Genomic DNA, 25,089 nt, shown 5'->3' with positions numbered 1-25,089 from the left:
ATTGAGACCCAGAGGACCCAGGTTCAAAACTCTGAGATTCCTGGCTTGAACATAGGCTCATCCGGCTTGAGTGTGGGCTCACCAGCTTGAGCATGGAGTCGCTGGCTTGAGTATAGGATCACAGACATGACACCATGGTCACTGGCGTGAGCCCAAAAGTTGCTGGCTTAAAGCTCAAGGGTACTGGTTTGATCTCAAGGTCATGGGCTACGGGAAGGGGTCACTCACTCTGCTGCAGTCCCTCAGTCAAGGCACATAGGAGAAAGCAATCAACAAACAACTAAGATGCCACATAGAAGAATTGATGCTTCTCATCTCTCTCGCTTCCTGTCTGTCTGTCCCTATCTTCCTTTTCTCTGTCTCTGTCACAAAAAAATAAAAAGACTATTTTACTCAGCAACACTCAGCATTCAAAATTGAAGGATCAATAAAGAGTTTCCCAGATAAGAAAAAGCTAAAGGAGTTTGTTATCACCAAAGGGCCTGCTTAGAGGAGGAGGAGGAGAGGAACATACTGAAAAGGATAAAATGGCAATAAATATGTACCTACGAATAATCACTCTAAATTTAAATAGCTTAAATGCTCCAATGAAAAGATATAGGGTGGCTAAATGGATAAGAAAGCAAGACCCACATAAATTCTGTCTACATGAAACCCACCTCAGACCCACACAGATTAAAAATAAAGGGATGGGAAAAGATATTTCATGTAAATGGAAATTTTTTTTAAAAAGCTGGTGTAGCAATACTTACATGTGACAAAACAGAATCTAAAACAAAGGCTATAGAGTAAGAGACAAAAAACGACACTATATAATGATAAATGGAACAATATAAGAAGATCATGCACCCAAAACAGGAGGACCTAAGTATGTAAAAAAAAATAATCGACATAAATGGAGAGATTGACTGTAACACATAGTGGGGGTGTTAATAGCCCATTGACATCAATAGATCGATATTCCAGACAGAAAATCAATAAAGAAACAGTGGATTTAATTGATATCTTCAGAGCATTTCACAAGCAGCAGAATATACATTCTTTTCAAGTGCTCCTGGAACATTTTCTATGATCGACCACATGTTAGGGCACAAAACAAGTCTCAATAAATATAAGAACATTTAAATCATATAAAGCATCTTTTCCAACCACAATGATATGAAACTAGAAATCAGTCATGAGAAAAAAATAAAAAACATACGAAGACATGGAAGTTGAATAGCATCTTACTAAACAATAAATACATTAACAATAAGATCAAGGAAGAAATCAAAAGATGTCTTGAAACAAAGGAAAATCAGAACACAACAATTCAAAATCTATGGGACATAGCTGAAGCAGCCCTACCAGAGATTTTCATAGCCTTACAGACCTAATTCAAGAAATAAGAAATATCTCACACAGTTTAACATTACACTTAAAAGAACTTAACAATGAGTAGAAGAAAGTAATTATAAAGATCAGAGCAGAAATAAACAAAATAGAGTCTAAAAAGTAATCAAAAGATCAATGATACCAAGAGCTGGCTCTTTAGAAAGACAAACAAGATTGACAAACCTTTAGCCAGGCTCTAAGAAAAAAAAAAGGAAGGGAAGACCCAAATAAATAAAATCATAAATATAAGAGGAGAAGGAAAAACTGACACCAAATAAATACAAAAGAATGTAAGAAAATGTTATAAACAAATTATATACCAACATATTAGACAATCTAGACAAAATGGATAAATTCCTAGAAACATATAATCTTTCAAAACTGAATGAGGAAGAATCAGAGAACCTGATTAGACAGATTACAACTAGTGACATTGAAGCTGTGATAAACCTTCCCTCAAACAAAAGTCTTCAGCCAGATAGTTTCACAAGTGAATCTACCAAACATTCAAAAAGAACTAACACCCATCCTACTCAAACTATTCCAAAAAACTCAAGAGGAGAGAAGACTCCCAGCACTGGCTGGTGGTTCAGTGGAGACAGTGTCAGCCTAGCATATGGACATCCCAGGTTTAATTCCAAATCAGAGCACATAGGAGAAGTGATCATCTGCTCTCCCCCACTCTCTCCCTCTCCTCTTGCTCTCCCCTCCTGCAGCCAGTGGCTCTTTTGGTTTCAACATGGCTCCAGGAGCTGAGGATAGCTTGGTTGGTCTGAGCATATCAGCCTCAGGTGTTAAAAATAATCTGGTACTCAAGCATTGGCCCTAGATGGGGTTGTGCGTGGATCCCAGTCAGGGCACATGCAGAAGTCTGCCTCACAATCTCCCCTCCTCTTACCTAAAAAAAGTAAATGAAAAGCTTGTTTTATGAGGACAGCATCATCCTTGTTCCAAACCCAGATAAAGACAATACAAAAAAAGAAACGCATGGGCCAATATCTCTAATGAACATAAATGCTAAAATCAACAAAATATTTACAAACTGGATACAGCTATACATTTAAAAAATCATAGATCATGATCAAGTGGGATTTATTCTGGGAATGTAGGTTGGTACAATATTCACAAATCAATAAATGTGATACGTACCATAAATAAAATGAAAGATACTCTGCACCAGTGTAGGTATTTGTTCTCTACAAATGCAGAATTATACTGGCTTTTTTCTGAATAGTGTTTTTAGTGAAATATACAGACACTTGTTTTCTTCGAGACCTCCCACTAAGCAAATTATTGAGCCAAGTATGAGGTCATACCAAGGTCCAACCTCTCCAGCAGGTAGTCTGGTGTTTATCCAGTGACCTGTGGCATCATCTACTTTGCATATGGAGACATGAAAGATAATCAACAGTGGTCACTTCTCTGCCACTGAACCACTGCCCTAGCATTATGGGGATTTCCCCAATTTGCTCTTAGAAAATGCCATATGGTGGTAGACCTTTATCAATTGGCAGAGAAACTTAGATACAATGAATCAGTTACATGTTGGAGAAACAAAATTTAAAACACAATGAATTAACTTGATAAAGGAGAAATATATATGTCAAGCTTGCAGTAGACAGCAAAATCCACTTACTTTCAAATGACCCCTTTGAAAAACAGGAAACATAACTGTCAATGAGACAAGAAAAACCTATGCATAGTCTCTATACTCAGTAAACTTCTATTGATCCGTACGAATGATAAGATGTTGTACACAGGTGAGAAGTCAAAGCTGATCCACCAATGTAGTGCAAGTGATTCCAAATCAGAACACTCATTCAGGTAATCTATTACACAATTTTCTTCCTGAAAATAAATATTACTTACTGATATATTGCTTGCCACAATCATGGCCTGGGTGAGAAATAGAAACTTCAGGGAGACTGATTGGACAGTATTACTAATAAATCAAAGCAGCAAATGGGTCAAAGCACATCTACAGAGATAGCTGTAGAAATTCATAGGCAACTGCTTGGATCTTAGGTAGTCCAAAGTAAATCACATTTTTGAACTAACCTTCAAGTCTTATGTATATCAAATTGCTATTTCCAGTTATTTCCTGGCTTCAATGTCTCATAGATTGTGTTTGTCTGAAATTTTCAAGCTAATGTAGTCTGAATGACCTGTGAACAAAAATATGTCTTCTTGGTGGTGTAATACCCAAGAAATCACTGACAAAAGTCCTACAGAATCTTGATCATAGCTATGTAGAAATCTCTTCATTCGACAATCTGAATGAAATATAGATATTTTGCAAGAATGTTGAATGCTCTTTTGGTACATGGAATGCCTGGAGTGAGTCAATATGCACAAATCTAAAAATAAGAAACAAAGCAAGTTACCTTGCAAATGATAACAAGCCTCAAGTCTGACTAGATGTAATATGAGGGTTCCTTTTGTTTAATCAAAAGGAAGACATTTATTTTGGTCTTATCCATTTATCTCTGAATCATTCTGGAATTAAAGACTTATAAAACAATCTCAGAGTGATGAAAAGAGAACTACCAAATGTTGCAAGAAAAATAATGAGAGGATACTTATTAAATATATATATTAAGCCTTTTTTCTCTCCAAGCACTTAAATGAATGTCAAGAGTTCTGTCAAGTCTTATAGCTATGAAAAGACTATTGCAATATGTGAGAGTCAAACAGAAACACTTCTCTGAAAAACTTCTGCCATCAATCATCCCAAATCTGTTTCAGTTCAGAAGCTTAACCATGAAAAGTGCAACCAGACCATATTTTCAGTCCCTCACTGGACAAAGACTGTTTCAGCTATCAGGAGACAAGCATGTTCTCCTAACTATGACCATGGTTGCTGCCCTACAAATGATGGAGTCATTCACGTAGGTAGAAATAACAAAACACTTGACCTGAGGTGGCACAGTGGATAAAGGGTCCATCTGGAATGCTGATGTAGCCAGTTCAAAACCCTGAAGATACAGGCTCTAAGAGTGAGCTCATCAGCACAGGGTCTTTGTCTTGAGCGGGGGGATCATCCATAGGATCCCAAAGCTCACCAGCTTGAGCCCAAAGGTCACTGGCATGAAAAGCCCAAGGTTGCTGGCTTGAGCAAGGGGACACTGTCACAGCCCTGGTCAAGGCATATATGTGAAGTTCAATGTACAGCTAAAGTGAAAGTAACGACAAGCTGATGCTTCTCACCCTCTCTTACTCTCTCTCAACCTTTCTGACTTTGTCTCTCAAACACATACAAGTGCGCGTGCACACACACACACACACACACACACACAAGAATTTATGAACCTGATATGAACTATCAGTAATTCCTACTTCTCCTCATAAAAACTGAGTGTGAGATCACACTGAAAATTAGTCATTTCATAGGAAAAAGCAATAAAACTAGAACTCCTGTAGAATTGTAAATTCAATACTTCTGTAAAAAGGGTTCTGCAATCAGTTTCAATATGTTGTTATGTGTGTTGGGGTGGGGTGTATCTTACACAACACTAAGTAATTTTCTAATAGCAGCTGGGTGTCCTACCATTCAACTCAATTCTGACACTCCCTACCCAAAGATAGCTGCAGAATTCACAGGTAAAGGGCTCAACCTCATAAAACCACTCTCCCACCTCCGACACCAATCACAAGCAAGGTTGTTTACCTGTGCCTTTGACCAACTGACTGGAAGTCAGAGGTTCCCAAGACCCCTTCCTGGGTTCCATTAATTTGCTAGAGCAGCTCTCAGAACATAGCAAACCTGTTTTACTCACTAAGCTGCTGGTTTGTTATGCAAGGATAAAGCTGGATGGAAGAGATGCACAAGGCAGGCGATGGGAGAAGGAGCGGACTTCCATTTGCCATTTGCTGCAAATCTCCATGTGCTCACCCACCAAGAAGCTCTCCAAACCCCATCCTTTAGGTGTTCGTGGGGGATCTATTATATAGGCATGACTAACCCTTTTAGTAGTGAGTTTTTCTCGTGCTTACTGACCCCTGGGAGTGTTTTGTGGGTTTTTGTTTTTTTTTCATAAAATGAAGTTAGTTCCAGTCCCTTTTTTATTAACTTAAAATCATGTTTGTTTGATAACCAATTTATGGAAACAAGAAGAATATATCTTTGCCTTTTTTTAATGTTGCCATTGTACATATACTATCCCACTCTGGATGGTCAGGAGGCACAAGAACGTACATGAACGTTCTTACTACTCAAAGGGTTAATGAAACTGGCCACTGGTGATTGATTCCACTTCTAACCCCTCTACGCTCCCCGAAATTGAAGAGGTGGGACTGAAAATTCCAACCTCTCTTTCTGGTTGGCTTCCCTGGCAACTGCCACCCTTCTTAGGTGTTTCTCAAAAGTCACCTCATTTACATAAACCCAGTTGTGGCAGAAAGGGGCTTGTTATAAATTAGAAGACGCCTATTTTACCTTTATGAAAGCAAATTTAGGAACCAAGAACAAGAACCAAATTTAATAACAAAAGAGGTTTTTATTGTTATTAGTACCCAGGAAACTCCAAGGATTTTAGGAGCTCTGTGCCAAAAACTGGGACCAAGACCAAACGTATATTTCTGATTTTAAATCTGAACATCACACTCTACAATACTGCAGAAGGCACAGCACAAAATATGAATGAAGTCTTAAGCCTAATGGACATTATATACAATGACAAGCCTTCAATACCTGCTATTAAATGACTAAGTACAAGAGTCATTTGTTACTGGGTCTCAACCAAACAAATGATCTTGTTCCCATAGCTGGAGGATGGAAGGAAGAAGTATGGTTCTTCTAATCCTCATTATTATTTTCATCTATAAAAGAATAAATGCTTTTTGTACTATTCTCTCAGGACAGAGAACAGCAATGAGTTTGTATTACTAGTAAAATATGCTTATAACTTATTTAGAATGGTTGTGTGCCAGACACTTCACTGGTCACTTTATATAACTAATCAACTCTCACATTCTGGTCACGAGTGGTAAGTTTTATTACCCCCACTTTTCAGCTGAAAGAAAGGATGCTTCCATAGTTAAATAGTTTTCCTGAAGTCAACTAGCAGATGAGTAGCAGGTTTGAATTCCAACCTCTCTGACACTAGAGGCTCAATTTTAAGGCCAGGTTTTAAATCTCCATACTACTCTCCTGAATTCAAATGAAAGCAATATGAAAGTGATCGTACTTGCTTCTGTTAATAAATTACACATACGTTACAACAGTCAAAAATTATTTGGTAAGAATAGAAACCACTATTTGTTTTAACTATTTAGTCAAAAGTATGTTATTAGTTTCAAAAAAATAAGGAATGAGATAATCCAATGTGTCACTGACCTCGATTTAATTAAACAACCACGTGGTTTCAGAGGTTACTAAATATATCACTTGATAAAAATGTGTATTTGTATTATTACAGCATTAATTTAAAAAAAGTAAAAAGGAAGGACTAAGGGAGAGAAGAAGGAAAGAAAAAAGAGAAAAGAAAAAATGGAAGTGAAGGAGAAAAGGAGAGAGAGAGAGAAGAAGAAGCTTTAGAAATGCATTGCTGAATGTCAGGCCTGTGTAGATGTTAATATTCATTCTGAACTCACTCCATAATTTCTTTCTGTTCTATGAATTACTTCATTCCATAAGACAAATACTCTATTTCACTACACACACCAAGAGCATTACAAATGGCACTTCTCATGGCAAAGCTGATTAATAAACATATTCGGTATTCTTCCAAGAAACTGACTTTTTTTTAACTGTCACTTTTCTCATTTCCATGTGACTTGCTATTTTCTAAATCACACTCATTTCAGGCCTTGGCCAGGTAGCCTAGTGGGTTAGAGTGTCATCTCAATACACCAAAGTTGTGGGTTTGATCCTTGGTTAGGGCACACACAAGAAGTAACCAATGAATGCACAACTGGGTAGAAAAACAGATTGATACCTCTCTTTTCTCTCACTTTCCTCTCCCCCCAAAACAATTAATCAATAAATTTAAAAATATTTTTAAAAGATTTAAAAATATTACATTTCATTTCAAATTACCTCTGCACTAGACGCTTGGTGCTAAAGGAATGACACCATTAATAGTTTTGTAAATCCTGGCAACTTATATTTAAAAACGGTTCTTTAGAAAGGTTAGAATTATGTCTAGAACTGAAGCTAGTCTAATGCTATATAAATGAAAAATGTAGCTTGCATTTTTTCAGGAGTGGGAGCCCTGAATTCTTTACAAAATAGTATTTGTTAATAATATAAAAAAGCATGTTACATATTAACATCCAAAAAGTCACATAAAACTTGTTTTGTATTGGTAAGTTGAAGACTATCCAGGCAATTTCTGTATTTTTATGTCTTGATATATTAAAAACTTTAAAGAAATCTCCAAGTTCACTGTATTGCATTAAGGCAGAATTAAATAGTATTCTTTTGTCATGGGGTATGTGGCCCCATATTAAGTCAAGGCAGCTTGCTTTGCAGCAATATAGCACTTCAATTAAATATAAATCCTCAAGGATAGAAAAGACCCTTTTCCCCCTCAGGACAATTGGAGAATGGAGATGTTTCATTTGGCAGGTGTCACTTAGAAAACACTTGTGTTTATTCACATCTTACCTTGGTCATTCTGGCAGACAGCCTTCAGGATGCGATGTCCCAGGCCACATTTTCCATTATTGGGGATACAGAGCCCTTCAGACACCAGCCATTGGTAACACACTGGATCTTCACAGAGAACAGATTCAATCAAATGAGGGCAGTGTCCTGCAGGCCCTGTGGACTCCATGAGGACATGGCGCCGTCTCATTCTAAATCCTAAAAAAGAGAAAAACAAGAGCTTCACAGGGTTTTATCCTTCCCCAACAAAGGAAGAAAGCAGCAGCTAGCAAACAGATAACTTTCATTTGAACACCTAGCACTCTAAGACATGTATGGTTTTGATGTGTTTTCTTTTACAGGAAAAGGGGAGGATAAGAAGAGGAAAGGAAAGAAGTAAATGGAAAAGAAAAAGAGCAGGAAATCTGTCTTCCAAAGATTACAACCTAGGATCTGGTAAGCAGCATGTGTCCACTGGTGTCAATAAACAAGTAAAGCCTGACCAGGCGGTGGTGCAGCGGATAGAGCGTCGGACTGGGATGCGGAAGACCCAGGTTTGAGACCCCGAGGTCACCAGCTTAAGTGAGGGCTCATCTGGTTTGAGCAAAAGCTCACCAGCTTGAGCCCAAGGTCGCTGGCTCAAGCAAGGGGTTACTCGGTCTGCTGAAGGCCCGCGATCAAGGTACGTATGAGAAGGCAATCAATGAACAATTAAGGTGTTGCAATGAACAATGAAAAACTAATGATTGATGCTTCTCATCTCTGCATTCCTGTCTGTCTGTCCCTGTCTATCCCTCTCTCTGACTCTCTCTCTGTCTCTGTAAAATAAATAAATAAATAAATAAACAAGTAAAAATAAATGAACACTCACAGAGATAGCCTGAACAAGCATAAATCTATATTTTCTTTTTCCTGTAATTTTTTTACATTACTGTTACTCTGTATTAAGTCAAAATACATCTATAGTTTAGCATATCCCTGATGCCTGAGCATTCACACCTTCCTGCTCTGAGTGGGGTCTGTGGTGATATGGAGAAGGCGTCTTGCTCTAAAATGGTTGGTTAATCTTCTCTTCCATTGACTGTTGCTATGAGGGAATACAATTTTTTTTGTCAAAGCACTCAATTTTATCTAAAAAGTCAGAAATCCAAGTTATATTTTGTTTTTAGATGAAATCTCTCTATTTTTAAATAGAGAGATAGAAACTAATAACTAACTTTTAAAAACAAAGGGAGTTAAAGAAAAGTGACTGAGAACTAGATAAATCCCATTAGTTGGAGCTTTGTATCTATGGCCCTCATGATGTATCCCTTCAAAAGGCTATGCCTACCTTCCATGGATCTCATATTTTCTGTTCCACTCTGTAATCTACCAAATTCAATAAACTGATTTGATTTTTTAAATTCATTTTGTAAACAAAACAAATATCATGTTTAGGAACATTTTAAGAAATTATTATTCATTTATGCCTTATTTTAAGCAAAATAATAATAATAATAATAATAATAATAATAATAATAGTCTTTGGTAAGAAGATAGCATGAAAGCACTGGATTTCCAGAATGAGTTAAGATACCTCGTCACCTTTTCAAGAGGACAAGTTAAGAAGTGTGAGGGCTAACAAAGCCAGGTATATATATCCCCCATAGTGTTTCCAGGGCCATGCTTATTATTCCACCAGTAGTAATGAAATGGAAAGGTTACAAAGCTCAAGGTGCAGTTGGCAAAAAAGACAGACTCCTCTTAGCACAGCCCGGGAGGCTAGAACAAATTGACACCTGGTTTTAAGCCACCAGAGGGAGCCAAGCTTCCTTAGAATATGGCAGAGCTGGGTAAGTATTTTAAACAATCATAACTGCCGTTTTGGGGGGTTTTCCTGGTCTAGCATTAAACATGGCATCCTTTTTAAAAGACTCTTAGACTCTTACTTTAAAGATCAGCCACTTGTGGGGAGGCATCATTCAGCCAATCAGAGGACACCTTTTCACAGCATTGAAAATATTAGAAAGATTAAAACAATAGATGACTTCTGATGTTCCATACTTCCAGTCTGCATGAATTAGTCAGTTAAAAGATAGGTAGGGCTCAGCTCCCTTCCCGGGCCACCTTGAGAAGAAACGCCTGAAATATGCAGGGCTCTAGGTGACATTTAAATATCAAACTACCATAACCTCTGAGCTCTATTCTTACATGTAATGCCCATAGGCCATTTACTCACTGTCTATGTTTGTGCTTACTTTGTTTATATCTTTGAGTAAGACACAGCACAGGTCTTCATGATTTACACTGTTTGACAACAAGCTAAGAAATTGAGTGGCCTTTTTTTAGGAACTCGGTGTCCGACACCTACACCCTAATGCCATCTAGGGCATGTATAGTTTTCCTCTCTAAATCAAGTTGCATCCTTCTCAACAAAAATCTACAAATTACAACTCCTCAGTCAATAAATTCTTTCACTTTTATTTGTGCTGCCCTTCTCTTAACTCTAACTAGGAACAAATCATAGCACAAGCTCAGCATAAAACAAAAACCTTGGATTCTCTTGTTAGGACTTAAATTTAATCACACATCAGCGTTCATGCCCGCAATAGAAATCAGGCTTCTCCTGGGTGCTTCTGTTCTGAAAGAGACACGACTGCTGAGTCCATGGCTGGGACCAGCCAACAGTTTACCTTCATTTACTAAATTTCATATTAATCAGATAGCATCATTCCATAAACATGACTGCTATACGTAGATCACTATAATGTACTATGAGAAGCCACAGGTAGAACAGAAAACATAAATCTAATCTTCATAGGGCATGTAGTCCAATAAGAATGAAAGGCACATGCATTAATTAAGCATCTACCCTATACCAAGACTACAGTAGTCACTTTTCTTTTATTACCCAAAATTAATAAATCATCAAAGCTATTTCATCAATTACTATTCTCATTTTACATATCTAAAAACTAAGGCCTTCTTCAAAGGCTCATTACTGGTAAAACAGATATGTATAAAATTCAGCTAAGGTCTGTCATTACCTCCTCACAAGAGAGGATGCAAGTTAGTTCTTGTGTATGAGGCGCTTTAGCCCATTTCACAGAGTACACTTGACAGGTGTCATGGGCCATCTCCTGAACCTCTAGGGCACAGAGTAGGAAGTGGAATTTCAGTCACTGGATAGCAAGATGGAGCTTTAATAATCACATCCTGACCACAGATTTAGTTCACTTTTAGTGGGGCTAATATTTGTAGGGTTTTAATTTTTTGATGAACCTAAATATTTAGTGTAGAATCTACTAATTTAGTGTATATTCAGGATATAAATATAAAAGAATGAATTGCAGGTTGAGTAGTGAAAAGAAAAGAACAACAAATAGTAGAAAGGTCAATATTTCTTAACTGAAGTTCTGAGGACTATATTTCTTCATGTGCTAGTGATCCAAAAGTGTTCACAGAAGCTTCAACAAAGGTATCCAGGGCCAGCGCACTCTCTCTATGCTAACTCTACTGGCACAGACTTGAAGCAAGATCCAGCAGGGTCCAAAGATGACAGAAGACTACTGCATCATAAACGTTCCATTTGTCTTTATCTCCTTTAGTCTTGGGCATATTGACAACTTGGAGTCAAAGACTCCAAGTTATGCAGGTTAAATCTTTCATCCCAACTCTAGAAATCAAATCCTGCAGGGGTAGCATTCTATAGTATCATTAGTATTAATTTATACCATTGTGAATATAGAAAAGAAGAAGACACATTAATAGGGTGATCATGAGCATGAGAACATAATTGTTAGAATAACAAGCAGACACATCCTCACACTAGTTCCAACACCCTAGACACACACACACACACACACACACACACACACACACACAGAAAAAAAGAAAGAAAAAGAAAAAAAAACTTTCTTACTATACATATTATCTGTGACAAACTCAAATGATTTTATATACTTCTCATTAAGGTGGATTTACCTAGCAGATGAGAATAGAAAATGGAAATGTGCCCCATTATTATCATATAAGATCTAAAACATGTATTTCTCTACTTTAATCTGTTATCTAAATTGATTTGTTTCAGAGCATAAAAGACTGTCTTTGTAAAGATAGTCCTGGCTTCTCAGTTTCAAAATGCCTTTTCCTGTGGAGCCTGTTAGAGCTTTCAGTGCTGTGATTGGGGGGCAGTTCTGAAAGGGGGAAAGACGGAGTTCCTGACGTCCTACCACATAAGCAAGTATCTGCTGTGACATCACATAGGGGGCCTCCATAGGTTTCCTTCAGAACAACTTCTGTGGGCAAGGTGGCCTTTAGAAAATATAATATATCTGAAAGGGACAAGAATGTATGTCTGTATATCAAAAATAATTTCAGAAAATTCCTTGCCCCTATATGTAGGGTTTCTCCATCAGCAATTTTTTTTAGGTTATTTCTCATCCATGTATCTCTAATTATGTCTACCTGGGAAAGCATCAAAGATAAAGCCATGAGTGATAAAACTTGATGCAATTTAAATCCCTCTGAAAGGCATTCTAGCTTCACTTAACAAACACCAACCTGCGGAGCACTGTTCCCCTTGTCCGCCTGTCACAGATGGATGCGAGGTGCAAAAGCTGTGAACAACAGCTGACTTTCGAATGTACTCTGAATGGCTGACAGGTACCAGCCGTATTCCCGATTGAATGCTGTGTGCCTGACAATAGCAGCCATATGAAGGTAATTTCTGTAGTATCTAAGTTCTATTAGATACTAAAAGCTTTAATGCTTTCTTATCATTTTCTACTATTTTTTTTAAATGTGAACAAAAGGAACATGCTAAAGTTGTAACACCATGGTTGAGAAAAAGATTAGTGAGGAGAAGAGGTAATTATATCCAGCCTTCCACATTTATTTTCTAGCTGTGGTTTGTTTTTTTCCTCAAATCCTCCACCATGTATATAGATAGGAAGATGATATAGATATATACATATATATATACATATAAAAATATAGATATATATATATATATATACATGATATTGATATAGATAGATTAGCTTTAGACATATAATCTAGGAAATATGAATATTCTAAAATTTTGTTAGCAGGTCCACTGCATTTCATTAGGGTACAGCATTCAAATGTAAAGCTAAATATTCCAGATTACATGCAGAGTTCTGCGATGTTTAGTGCATTGACCTGTGCACTGTAGCCTCCCTGGGATTCTAAACCACATTTAGGTGGTGCCAGTGAGAGACTCCAGCAGAACCCACGGTAACACTATGAGACAGTCGTGGATTGAAAGTGTCTCAGACCTCATGCTCACAAGTCAGTAGAAATAACAAGAAGCCTACTTACTGTCATCATAATACACTTGGGCTCCTGGTATGCACAGAATCATTTTCCAAGAGTAAAAACTCCATTCTTTATTCTTCCCAAGAGGGATTACAGGCAGGTGGTACTGGCAGGTCTTTGCAAGACCTTAAAAATCAAAATTCTCTCTGCTCTAGGGAAGCATTTATAAAATAGCAAACTCCTAGACCTGAATAACAATCATTGTACTTACACTCCTTCCTGCCTATAATTACATAGTGCCTAGAGCAGATCATTTAGACTCTGAATGAGTCCTATAAAACAGAGTCAGATTCTTATCAACCCCAGCCTACCCCTAAACTCTGCAGGAGGCTGCAGTGACACGCAAGTGAGAAGTTCAACTGTCCCTACTCTTGTCTTTGAAAATTTGTTGTTTGGGGCACAGAATACACAACCTTTCTATTTGGTGCTCTCAAGCTGTGCTTGGCACACCTTCCCTTTCTCATACAGTGCAGTCTCTTCTCCCTCTCTCTCCAAATGCCATGCACATGTACAAAGAGGCATCCCAGAGCCCACACCTTATCTCCTACATTAGCTCAATGACTGGCTCTCAAGGAGAATTGTTCCTACTGGCCAATGTGGGGCATGTGTACCGAAGCCTTCTCTGCTAACCTCAGGGCTGATCCTGTGTATTGATTCAATAAGTTAGGCTTATGAAGGAAATCATAGAATAAGAAAAAAATAAAACAAACAGACAAATAAATAAACAAATGAGTATCTGAATATCTGTAGACCCTATGGCCCAGAACAAAGGGGACAAAGCATTTAATAAATGTCTATCAGCTCTGACCAAAGCATTGCTTCTACCTTCTTGCAACACCAGCTGATCAAATTTCCTTGAGGGGGTTGTTCTCTCCCACTTTCAGTCCATGAGGCTTGGAAGGAGCTGTGCCTTCAGTGGATATGGCACCTCCAGCCCACAGCCCCCAATCAGAGCAACTGGGCCAGGGAAGAGCATGTGACACTTGTTAGCCAAAGAGACTCAGTTCCAGGACTTCCCGGCAGTATTAGAAAGACCTTTCTTTCTGCTTTATTTACCACCTAAGAAGGAATTTATTTATTTATTTATTTGATGGTGATAAATTTAAGAGCTAATCTCAGCAACTTTCAATATACAATACAGTATTGTTAACTGTAGTCACCATGCCACACATTAGATCCTCAGAACTTATTCATCTTATAAGTGGAAGTGTATATGTATCCTTTGACCAGCATCTCCCTATTACCCCCCATCCAGCTCCTGGAAGCCACCATTCTCTCAGTTTCCATGATTCAGTATTTCCTTTTTTTTTTTAAGACTCATATAAGTGAGATCAAACAGAATCTATCTTTCTCTGTCAGACTTTTCACTGCATACTGCTCTCAAGGCTTGTCCATGTTAATATAAATGGCAGGATTTCCTTTTTATGGCTAAGTAACATTCCTTTGTGTGTGTGTGCTTGTATGCATGTGTGTTTGACTACAGATATGTATCACATTTTCTTTAACCATTCATCTGTTAACAGATACTTAGGTTGTTTCCATGTTTTGATTACTGTGAATAATGCTATAATGAGTAATGAATATGGGGGCAGGTACAGAAAGAGAATAGATCTTAAAAGTTCTATCACAGATACACACATATACATACACAAGATAACTATGTGAGGTGATATATATGTTAACTAACTTTACTGTGGTAAATATTTGGTAATATATGTGCACATCAAATTATCATGTTGTATACCTTACAATTATATAGCGATATATGTCAATTATATCTCAATAAAGCCAAAAATTTGATCATTAAAAAAATAATATGTCACTGTTTATAAGGCGCTATGTTGATTTTATTTCAATGTTTTAGAGAAAAAGATACATCCACATAATATGTACTTATTAATTTCATGACACAAGTTGATCTAGAAATGTAAAACATGAAAAAGAAATGAACCTAAGAATCAAGGAAACAAAATATTTAGCCTCATTCTCCAATACACAATTTGTAGACCATGTTGATGTTATTTTATGTCTGAAGTTTAAACGAAATTGAAAGACTTTCACAATCTACCCTAATGAAAGCATAAATGGAGTTTTAGTTATTTAAACAAATGTCCATTGGATACAATAATATTTGAAGGTTATGTTGCCCTCAAAAGCAAAGGAAATGATTAATTTATCATTGAAGTGGCTTAGAACATCTAATACTAGAGTTTTTATTAACCAATTCTAAGAAATAGATGTTTCAAACCAGTGTTTTTAATAGTTAGGACAATTTATTGGTAAGACCTTCTTCTTTGTAAGATGAACAATCACTAAAAGGCATATGATATGTTAACTAAATCTACCAACAAGAAGGACACACAATAAGAGCTTAGCAATTAAAAAAGAATAAGGCTGACCTTTACCCCATAAAGAGGGCCTGCCTTAAACTAAACTTAATACAGAGAAAGGTAGAACAAAATATGAAGAGATAGAAGATTTTAAAGTCAAGAAAAGAATAATAGAAGGCTGAGAAAGATTGAGACCTATACCCTCAATGATACCTTTGGATGCAGCCCTATATGCCATCCTGTTTTTTATTTATATATGCTATAAATTCCCTCCTTTTGTTGAAGTCACTTTGAATCATGTTTCTGTTACCTATAATCAAAAGTGACTCAAAAAAAGTTAAAGCCCACTTGGACTGGTGTAGGCTCTACAGCTTTCAAAACAAAGGAAGGCGACATTCAATGCAGCAAAGTTGCACCAGCATGGACAGCCACAGCCACAGTGGCCAGGGGGGCCTAAATCCAACCTCAAGTCATTTTCTAAACAGTGACCTTATAACAGAGTGGGACAGGTAGAACATAGATGGCCGGTTCTAATGACATGTAAGTCACCCTGGGAAGTCTCATATGCAATTATAAGAGACTAACACAGTCCAATCATACATGTGTGTACCACAAGACCAGGGATTATGAGTAAATCTTAGTATTAATGAGAAATTATTTGTTTCCATAAGCAAACAAGGCTTGGGGCTATTCTGGTTACATGTTAAATAAGGAAGTAGCACTAGCCACCACCTACCCCAGGTTCCAGTGACATCCAGATTTTTGGTGTTTGATAATAAAATTATGTCCCTGGCCAGTTGGCTCAGTGGTAGAGCATCGGCCTATTGTGTGGATGTTCGAGGTTTGATTCTTGGTCAGGGTACCCAGAAGAAGTAACCATCTACTTCTCCACTTTCCTCCTTCTCCCCCCACCCCTCTGTCTCCCTTACCTGGGGCCACAGCTTGACTGGTCCGAGTGCATTGGCCCTGGGCACTCAGGATTGCTCTGTGAAGCCTATGTCTTAGGCACTAAAATTAGCTCAATTGTGAGCATGGCCCCAGATGGGCAGAGCATAGGCCCCAGGTGGGGGTTGTCAGGTGAATCCCAGTTGTGGGGCATGCCCTTGAGAGAGACATGTCTGTCTCTCTATCTCCTCTCTTCCCACTTGAAAAGAGATAACAAAATTAATTAATTCTTGCCTTAGATTCAGTACACACCTTCTTCTTCTGCCTTACAATAGGAGAAAGTATGAAGGGAAAGCCCAGGGACAGGTGTGTGAACCTGGGTATACACATAATGTGCATTTGTGCATTGCAGGAACGAAGAAAAGGTCGGCTTTCACACGGACCTAAATTTCAGCTGAGAGTACCAGTTTTGGAACACTAAATGCTTGTCCATGTATTCTTTCTCTGCATGTGATAACTAGAATTAGCGCTTAGGAAGTGCAACCTAACCTCTAGAATGTCCTTGGATCACATCTGTCTTAATAAAGGGAACATTTTGTTTTAGCACTGCCGTTTAATGGAACATAATATTAATGCAAACTGAAGAGCCCATGAAAGAGAAGTCAAAATGTCACCTGAAATGAACTTTTGAAGATGAAGATGTGTATTTCAACAGTAAACAAAACAAAACAAAAACAAGATTAAAGAGATCTAAAAAATTAAACAAACACATAAAGTTTTAAGATTTTATTTTAAAGCAGAGGACATCTGAAAATAAATATATGCCTCTCATAGAAATATAAAATATAACATGACATTCAGCATGTAGAAATCTGAAAACAGACAGCAAAACCATTGTTTCCTGACATGTATACAGCAATCATACCTACTTTTCTCAGATTATTATATATATAAAACAGTAGGTTATACCATTTTTTGAGTAATAGTCACTTCACTAGCTCTGAGCCCAACTGGAAGGTCAATCAAGGTCAGAGACTGTGTTCCATAAAAATTTCCCCAATGGCCTCCTGAATAACTCAATGCTGTCAGGCTTGAGCTGTTATCTAAATTTTACAAACAAATATTGTTTTAAGAAGGTTTGATTGGCTACTTTGCTGCCAGAATAAACATGTGCGCCCTGAAAGCAAAGAAGCACGCATGAACCAGCCACTCACCTTTTCTCCCCTGAGGGTCGTGGCAGTTTTCATGGACGCACAGGCCCCAGGCAGACCAGGAGGACACAATACAGTCTGTAGAGCAAGGAACGCTGCAGAGCTGAGAAGCCACGGGGGCAGGTCCCACACAGAGTGTCTTTTCCACAGGTCTAAAGACTAAAGGGCAGAAAAAGAAAAAAGTAATGGACCACATCACATTCTTTGGTCATCCCTAAAACCGCTCCTATCTGTGTGCTTGCCTTGCCCACATCAGCTCCACGGTTAAAAGGATACATGGAACCGAAACATAAAACTCTCTAACACTTACTGCTTACTGCACATTATTAACATCTGGAGTGAGAAAAAGAAAAAAAAAAGGCAGCAAAAAAGGGCATGCTTTTGAGTTTCCTGCTTCACAGAGTAATCCCTGGGAGTCAAGAGTGGACTAAAAATATACATACAAATTATCTAGGCCTATGATTCAAAATAAAAATATTAAATGGCTTTGTGAAGCATTAAGATGAGTCCATCTCAACTAAATAAATGCCTGGGTTGCTGTGAAAGATCACAATTAAACCCCTGCGGTGGGGTGTTCAGCATAACCAATCTGCGGCTGTGGCTCCCCTGGGGGTGGAGCTTGTGAAGACACAGAGGAAAAATGGTTCTTAAAATAGGAAGAATAATCAGGATCTGTGACTAAAGAATTAGTCCCTGAATGTCAGTTTCATTAATAAGGCTTCCCAGAGGCACAAGGAGTGTCTAAGAGCCACAGGGACTGCCAAACGAGAGGCCTTTGAGCATGTCCTGGTGTGCACCCACACCCAGGGCACACCCAGAACTGGGTCGCTTCAGGAGACAGCACCCGTCTGCCAGCAGGGGCACTCACTCAGGGCACCGGAATATGCACAGGTGACGACGAGAGCATGAGACCCCGATCCTTGTGGAGTTTAAAGCATTAAAGTAGCTAGGATACCGATACCTAAAAAATGACAATCTAAAAGACACCAAATGCATAACTGCATTTGCACAGAATAGCCTCACGCTAAGGTCTGGAGCAATTTAGACTGTGTGAGCAAAATTACTTACATTCAGAAGGTTTTATCTTATCGACTGGCTTGTACGACTATCTAAATATTTCCTGTGCTATTTCCACCCCGTGAAGCAGATTAGAATTGGTTCAAAGGCAGAGACCAGTGTGAGAGGACCACTGGTGAATCATGCCATCCAGTCTGCCTCCTCACACTTTACGTGAGATGTGAGTTAAATTGGATGGAGATGGCAATAAATCACTGCTCTAGGCAGCAGAACTTTGAACATAATCCAAAACAATAGCAAAAAAAAAAAAAAAAAAAATTGAAAAAATACTGTCATGAAGAAGTTGTAACCCATGAGGGAAAAAGGGTTTCTAGTGAATAACAGAGCAGCCTGAGGTGATTAGGAGGGTGAATGAGAAAAATAAAACATTTCAAAGGAAAATAATAATAATTAATTATTTTACAGTTTAGCAAAAGGATTTGACTTGACCTAAAAAAAAATGCAGAGGAAAAGAAAGATTGCATATGTAAATATCAAAGGTGGCAAGCCCTTGAAGAGAGAGGGAAGGAGAGAGAACAGGTATGGGGGACGCAATAGGGAGGGTGAAGACAGATAACACTGGTGATGGTAACCGTGGGAGGGGAGGCTGGCGTGGCCAGGACTGGGGAGGAACACACGCCGCTGATGGATTGTGGGAAAAGACGAACCTGCAAGAGGGAGGGAGGGGTATGTGATTTCTTTCCTAGCAATGAGCAAGAGAAGACACACAAGACAGACAGGCACTGAGTAAATTACGCATTCATGCCAAAGCCACTGAGCACCCTCCCTCAGTCAGGCTCTCTTGAGTGGCATCCGCTTTCAGGGAGCGTTAAGTCAAGAAGGGGAAGTCTAGAAGCATATTAAACAAACTGATGGAAAGCAATGCTTCAGAGCTTCACATAAATGGAAGGCTGCAGAGACAAAAGTCTTAAAGCAGAAATAACATTTCCGTCCAGTCCCTTGTATCTTAGAATGTGTTCCCACAAACTCAAACTTTAGTTTCAAACACAAAACCTTGACAATGATGGAAAAGAAACTGGGGCATGTAAACCGATTCATTTAATTACTTAATAAACACATAGTGCATGCCAGACCCACTGATACATATCAAATCATTGAACCTGCGTAACTTCCCTTTGAGATATAATTATTATTTTTCCTAGTTTAAAAATGAGAAGATTGCAACACAGAAATATTTACTCTTTCCCACATTTCCAGTTAGTGAGCAGTGGAGCTGGGAATTGGATACAGGGGTCTGTCTCTTAACCACTGCACTAAGTGGCCTCTTTATCAGCCAGTCAGCCTACATTGCTAAGTGCCTGTTAGGTGCTGTAGCCAGAAGTGAGTGAAACAGACAAGGCTCTTGCCCTCCTGGAGCTCACATGCCAGTATGCGCTGAAAACAATCACGAGTCCATGCGTCCAACAACCAGACTGGAAATCAGTTACGGCTGCTTCTCTTTCCTTTGCCTTGGCTGTCTCCCTGAAACACCAGTCAGACAGACCTTGTGTTTGATGATCAATGCAGTGAAAATATCCCAAACAGCTCAGCAACAAGACCCATAAGACACTTACTGCTATAACCTCTGTGCTTGAGTTGAAACTAGTTAGTCCACCAGTGAATGACCAAGCACACAATAGGCCTGCATTCATTCTCTAGATTGTCTGTGTTGGTAATGCTCCAGGTCGGCAGTGCAATTGGGAAGAGATGGGGGAACTTGGCCTAAAGCTGTGTTTGGTTTTACAGATATTATGCTTAGATGGCTTATTTTTAGAGGGTGGCTGAGGATTATTGGAAGGTATGGGGTTAGATCCCCAGTAGTCCCCTTTGATAAATACTTAACGTCAATCAATTGACTATTGGATATTAGGGTTAATGGTACTACTGAGATTTGAAAATGGGCGAGAGGACCGTGGTGAGACAGAGAAGAACTGAGAGGGACTTCCCTGGAGACTACTAAGTGACAGAGCTGGAGGCCTGAGGGTAGAATTGCGGCCATTTGTCAGAGCCCTTATGCCTCTTCGGTACCTGCTGCTGCGACAGACAGATCTTTATCCCTATCAATAAATTCTTCCAGTCCCAGGCGACATGTATAAGATGCTTCATTTAGGCATTGAATCAATGTGCTTGGTCAACCTATCTCTTTCTGAGACCCCCTGGGCTACATTTGCTCTACAAATAAATCATGAGTAAGTCACAAAGCACTTACCAGCTTTGAACCACTTAGGTAGTCATCTTCCTGAGAACGGTGAACACGGGGTATTTCCACGCCTACTGACAGAGCTCGAAGGGAGCTTTTGAGCTAATTAATTTAGTTTAATTCATCAATTTTATAAAAAACTAAACTCCAAAGACAGTAGGTATTTTTCCTGAGTTCACTCAGCAAAACCAGAGAGGAACAAGCCCCCAGTCTTGCCCCAGGTGGTTGATTCACCTCCACCTGGCCCTCTTAATTTTCCTCCCTTGGAATGAAGACAGCAGACAGGGTATATGAGGTCATTTACACCAAGGATATTTGGTTGTGAATCACAATGACCAGAGCAGGAGGCAGCCAGTGCCAAAACAGATCTAAGGTTTCTATGCAGAAGGCTGCACCTTCCATTTAACCTTTAAACCAACCCCAAACCCCTCTCCTGCTTCACTGGTACTTTGAAACGCCGCTTCCCAGACTTTCTCCACTAAGCAGCAGGTAGTGAGACTGAAATTTGCTCCACCTGAAATGACTATTTACGTGTTTTACTGATATTTATTCCTGTAGTAATAAAATTATTTTGGGGTAGCTGGGGTGGGAACCATGCCCTGGGCCACCTGAAATTGGATGGTCTGTGCATTCTACTTTAATGAAGCACAATTTCTTCTTGGCCAAACCCTGGCCATAATGTCTGTTGGAAAAATTGCTGCTTTTCTACTTTCCTGCACCCCCTTCGCTGGATCTATGGACTGAAATGACTTTACTTCTATTTACTAACTCTGTCTTCTTTAATGCAATGAATTTTTGCTCTAAATCAGTGTGCCTAACAGTGCAGGGCTGTGCTTGTCCCTTGTCCCACTTTTTCCAGCTGCCTATAGTAGATCATATTAGCTTGAGGCCTTCTGCAGTTCCTAGTTAGCTAACTGCTAGACTAGGTAAGCAATTACCCAAATTCTTACAAGTTACTCAGCCTTTGTAGGCAGCAACAGTAGCCCCTCTGAAGGCCTCCTGTAGTCACACGGTGTTAGAGAGCCAAAATAACCTATAACTAGGATACATTAACATCATTTCATAGCGGTTGCTTTCTAAATGCTAGGGAATATATTACAATATTATAAGCAATTGTACATATGCAATAGTCATTAATATTTTAAGTAGTTTGTTACCTAGCCTGAAATTTTTTATCTTCAATAAAAAATTATTAAATTGACCTGCCTTACAAGAACTGTGAAAGTCCACTACTAATGAGTGCAAAGTCGCCTTAAAAAATGAATAACTCCATGAAGAGCATAATAATTAACAATGGGGAAAATATACTTGGTAGATGATATGCTGAATGCTTAGAAAAATTATTCTTAATTCTAGAAATGTACATGGTTCGTGATTTTCCTTAATCACAAGGTAATTTCATATGAGCATACTAATTCAATCAAAATGAATTGTAATTAAGAAGAAAAATGCCTGTTGTGATCATTAACATGTGACTGCCATTGTAAAGAAAAATGAGTTCTTTCACATTTTATTCTTTGAAACTAAATCAGCTCTAATTCAAACTAATATGAATTAATACAGCAATAAGTTGGCAAAGATTCAATAAGAATATATTACTCCCACCCCTACTGATGGCCATTTTGTAAGATCTAAAATTCAATGCCTTTTAACTGCTCAAAAATAAATTAAATTAAAACTGTATAATAATACCTAATTAATTATAATTAATAACCTGGCATCTCTTTCTAGTTTGTTTAAAAATGAGCTATATTTGCTTAAAGTAAAAAGTTATCATAGGAGTTAATGGCATTTCTTATTTTTTTAATATATCTGTTATTGAAAGAAAAACTTTCAAAATTCATAAAGTATTTGAGGTAATTCTGCTACAGTGTAATGGAGTTCACTTTTTCCTCTGGAAAGAAAGAATCATCCTGAAGATGAGCAAGGAAATAGTCACAAGACAGTGCTTTTTTCCTACTATTTTCAAAAAGATGAAAAGAAAATATAGGTGATGCTACTTCTTGAACTCTTAAAAGCTGGCTTATTTGCCTGCATTCTATCAGGGGTACTAAGTACTCCTACAAACATCACATCTCATCTTTAGTTGATTTCATATAACTTGATTTCCAGAACGACATCAACCTGCACAAAGAAGTTAGACAAAGATGTTAACTTGCTTCCAATTTCCCAAATCAAATGCAGGCACTATAAATGTCAAAGGGAATTCCCACTCAAAGCTCACGGCCCCACATTCTGCAGGATTTCTCCAAGAAATAGTCATAATGGAAACAGCAATTGCTAAAATTTAATTCAAAACTAATGAAAGAGCTTACTTATGTAAAAATTCTGCTTTCTAAATGATTTTTGAGAAACAATATTGCCTCTGACATATTCATTTACTGAGTATACTGATTTGGCAGAAATTCAATCTACCTCCCTGCTAACATAAATAGGCTTCTTCTACAGACTGAAAAAGTCAAGTGGTTGAAGGGGAAAGATAAATAATATCACAATTCCAACCAGAAGGTTATTTTCCTTCAGGAAGCTTCATGTATTATTATTCCAATTGCCTTTTGCCACTGGGATTTGAAAATAATGTATCATTCTTTTAACTCAGTGGATAGAATAAAAACAAATCTGTCTTCCAGCACTTATAGGCAGCATAAAGAATCAAATCACATCTCATCCTATTATACCTAATAAAGCTTAATTTTAGCCATATTGTAACTCTCTTGGCAAAGTACCGCACAATACAATTTGGCAGGAAAATGGGCGGGTATGTACAGTGAATTTAATATCTAAAAATAATTCTTGCAACTAGAAATAATTATGTGAAATTTGGCCACAGGTTAAAAAATTTTCTGAATTTCATTCATTTTGCATAGCCAATTAGAAAAGGTCTATCAACTAGTGATTTTCTCAGTGCTACAGAGTAACAGCACTAAAGACAAAGATGAAAAACAATATTCACAATAAAACTAAGACAAAATAAATAAAGTATGCATACAATTTTAGGAAGTAATCAGAATCAAATTCAACAATTATACAATTCAGGGACAAATATAGCAATTTTCAACCTTAAATTTATATATGGTATTTCTGTCATCAGATATTCTGTCCTCTGTTCCAATTTTGAGAATTTCTTGTCAGATGTCTTGCTAAAAGCTAGTACGGGGGTCTGGGAAGGCTGGAAAAAACAAGAGTTGACCTAAATGGCATTTTTTCTACGTTATAAAGATAAAAATATCATCAGTGATGAGAGAGAATGGAAAGGAGATAAATGAAAGATGGGGAAGTGGTAAGGCAAAGAGAAAAAGTGAAAAGGCAGAGAGAAGAGTAAGAGGGAGTTATCTCCAGAGAAGTCAACAACAGGATATGCAGTCAGAGACAGGCAACTACTAAAAGGGGTTTAGTTCAAGAGCCCTCTTCATACTCTGACTAACCTGAAGCATGGATTTACTTTCCCATACAAACAATTACAAGAGCTAAATGAGAGAATGACTGCAAGTGCTTATTCCATTGATTAATGATTGTAATAATAGCTAATACCTATTGACAGCCCACTTGATTCTAGGCACTGTGCTAAACATTTAAATACAATTCCTCATTTATTCATTACAATCACTTCAAGGTAATTACAATTATTGTTTCCATTTTATAAATAAAATAAATGAGGATAGATTACTTGCCTAAAACAACAAAGCTAATATGTGATAAACATGGAACCAGGGCTCATAGAAGCTGATGCACTTCAATACTATACTATATCTAAGGTGTTGCATTTATAATATATTTTATTTATTTATTTATTTATTTAGTTAGTTAGTTAGTTAGTAAGAGGAGGGGAGATAGTGAGTCAAACTCCTACATGCGCCCTGATCTGCATCCACCTGGCAACCCCATCCATAACTGATGCTCAGATACTGAGCTATTTTTAGCACCTGAGGCTGACTGCTGGAACCAACTAAGCCATCCTCAGTGCCTGGGGCCATGTTCAAACCAATCAAGCCACTGGCTGCAGAAGGGGAAGAGCGAGAAGGGGGAGAGAAAGAGAAAGAGAAGTTGATGGTTGCTTCCCATGTGTGCCCTGACCGGAAATCAAACCCAGGAAATCCATATGCCTGGGCTGATACTCTATCCACTGAG

At 38.1% G+C, this 25,089-nt stretch overlaps 1 protein-coding gene across 1 annotated transcript in view; it reads right to left on the bottom strand.

The window, feature by feature from the left end:
- Window positions 1-25,089, bottom strand: part of THSD7B (thrombospondin type 1 domain containing 7B) — an 891,282-nt gene that overhangs the window by 526,009 nt on the left and 340,184 nt on the right. Inside the window, exons 5-6 of the mRNA XM_066346150.1 lie at window positions 17,709-17,864; window positions 7,982-8,179 (exon numbers count right to left, since the gene is read on the bottom strand). Coding sequence (XP_066202247.1) covers window positions 7,982-8,179; window positions 17,709-17,864 — 354 coding nt within the window. The remainder of the gene's footprint in view (window positions 1-7,981; window positions 8,180-17,708; window positions 17,865-25,089) is intronic.

Source organism: Saccopteryx leptura, chromosome 7 (assembly GCF_036850995.1).
Source record: "Saccopteryx leptura isolate mSacLep1 chromosome 7, mSacLep1_pri_phased_curated, whole genome shotgun sequence".
Classification (NCBI taxonomy): domain Eukaryota; kingdom Metazoa; phylum Chordata; class Mammalia; order Chiroptera; family Emballonuridae; genus Saccopteryx; species Saccopteryx leptura.
Note: the sequence above shows the minus strand (reverse complement) of the source record. Positions and strands in the feature narration are given on the sequence as shown.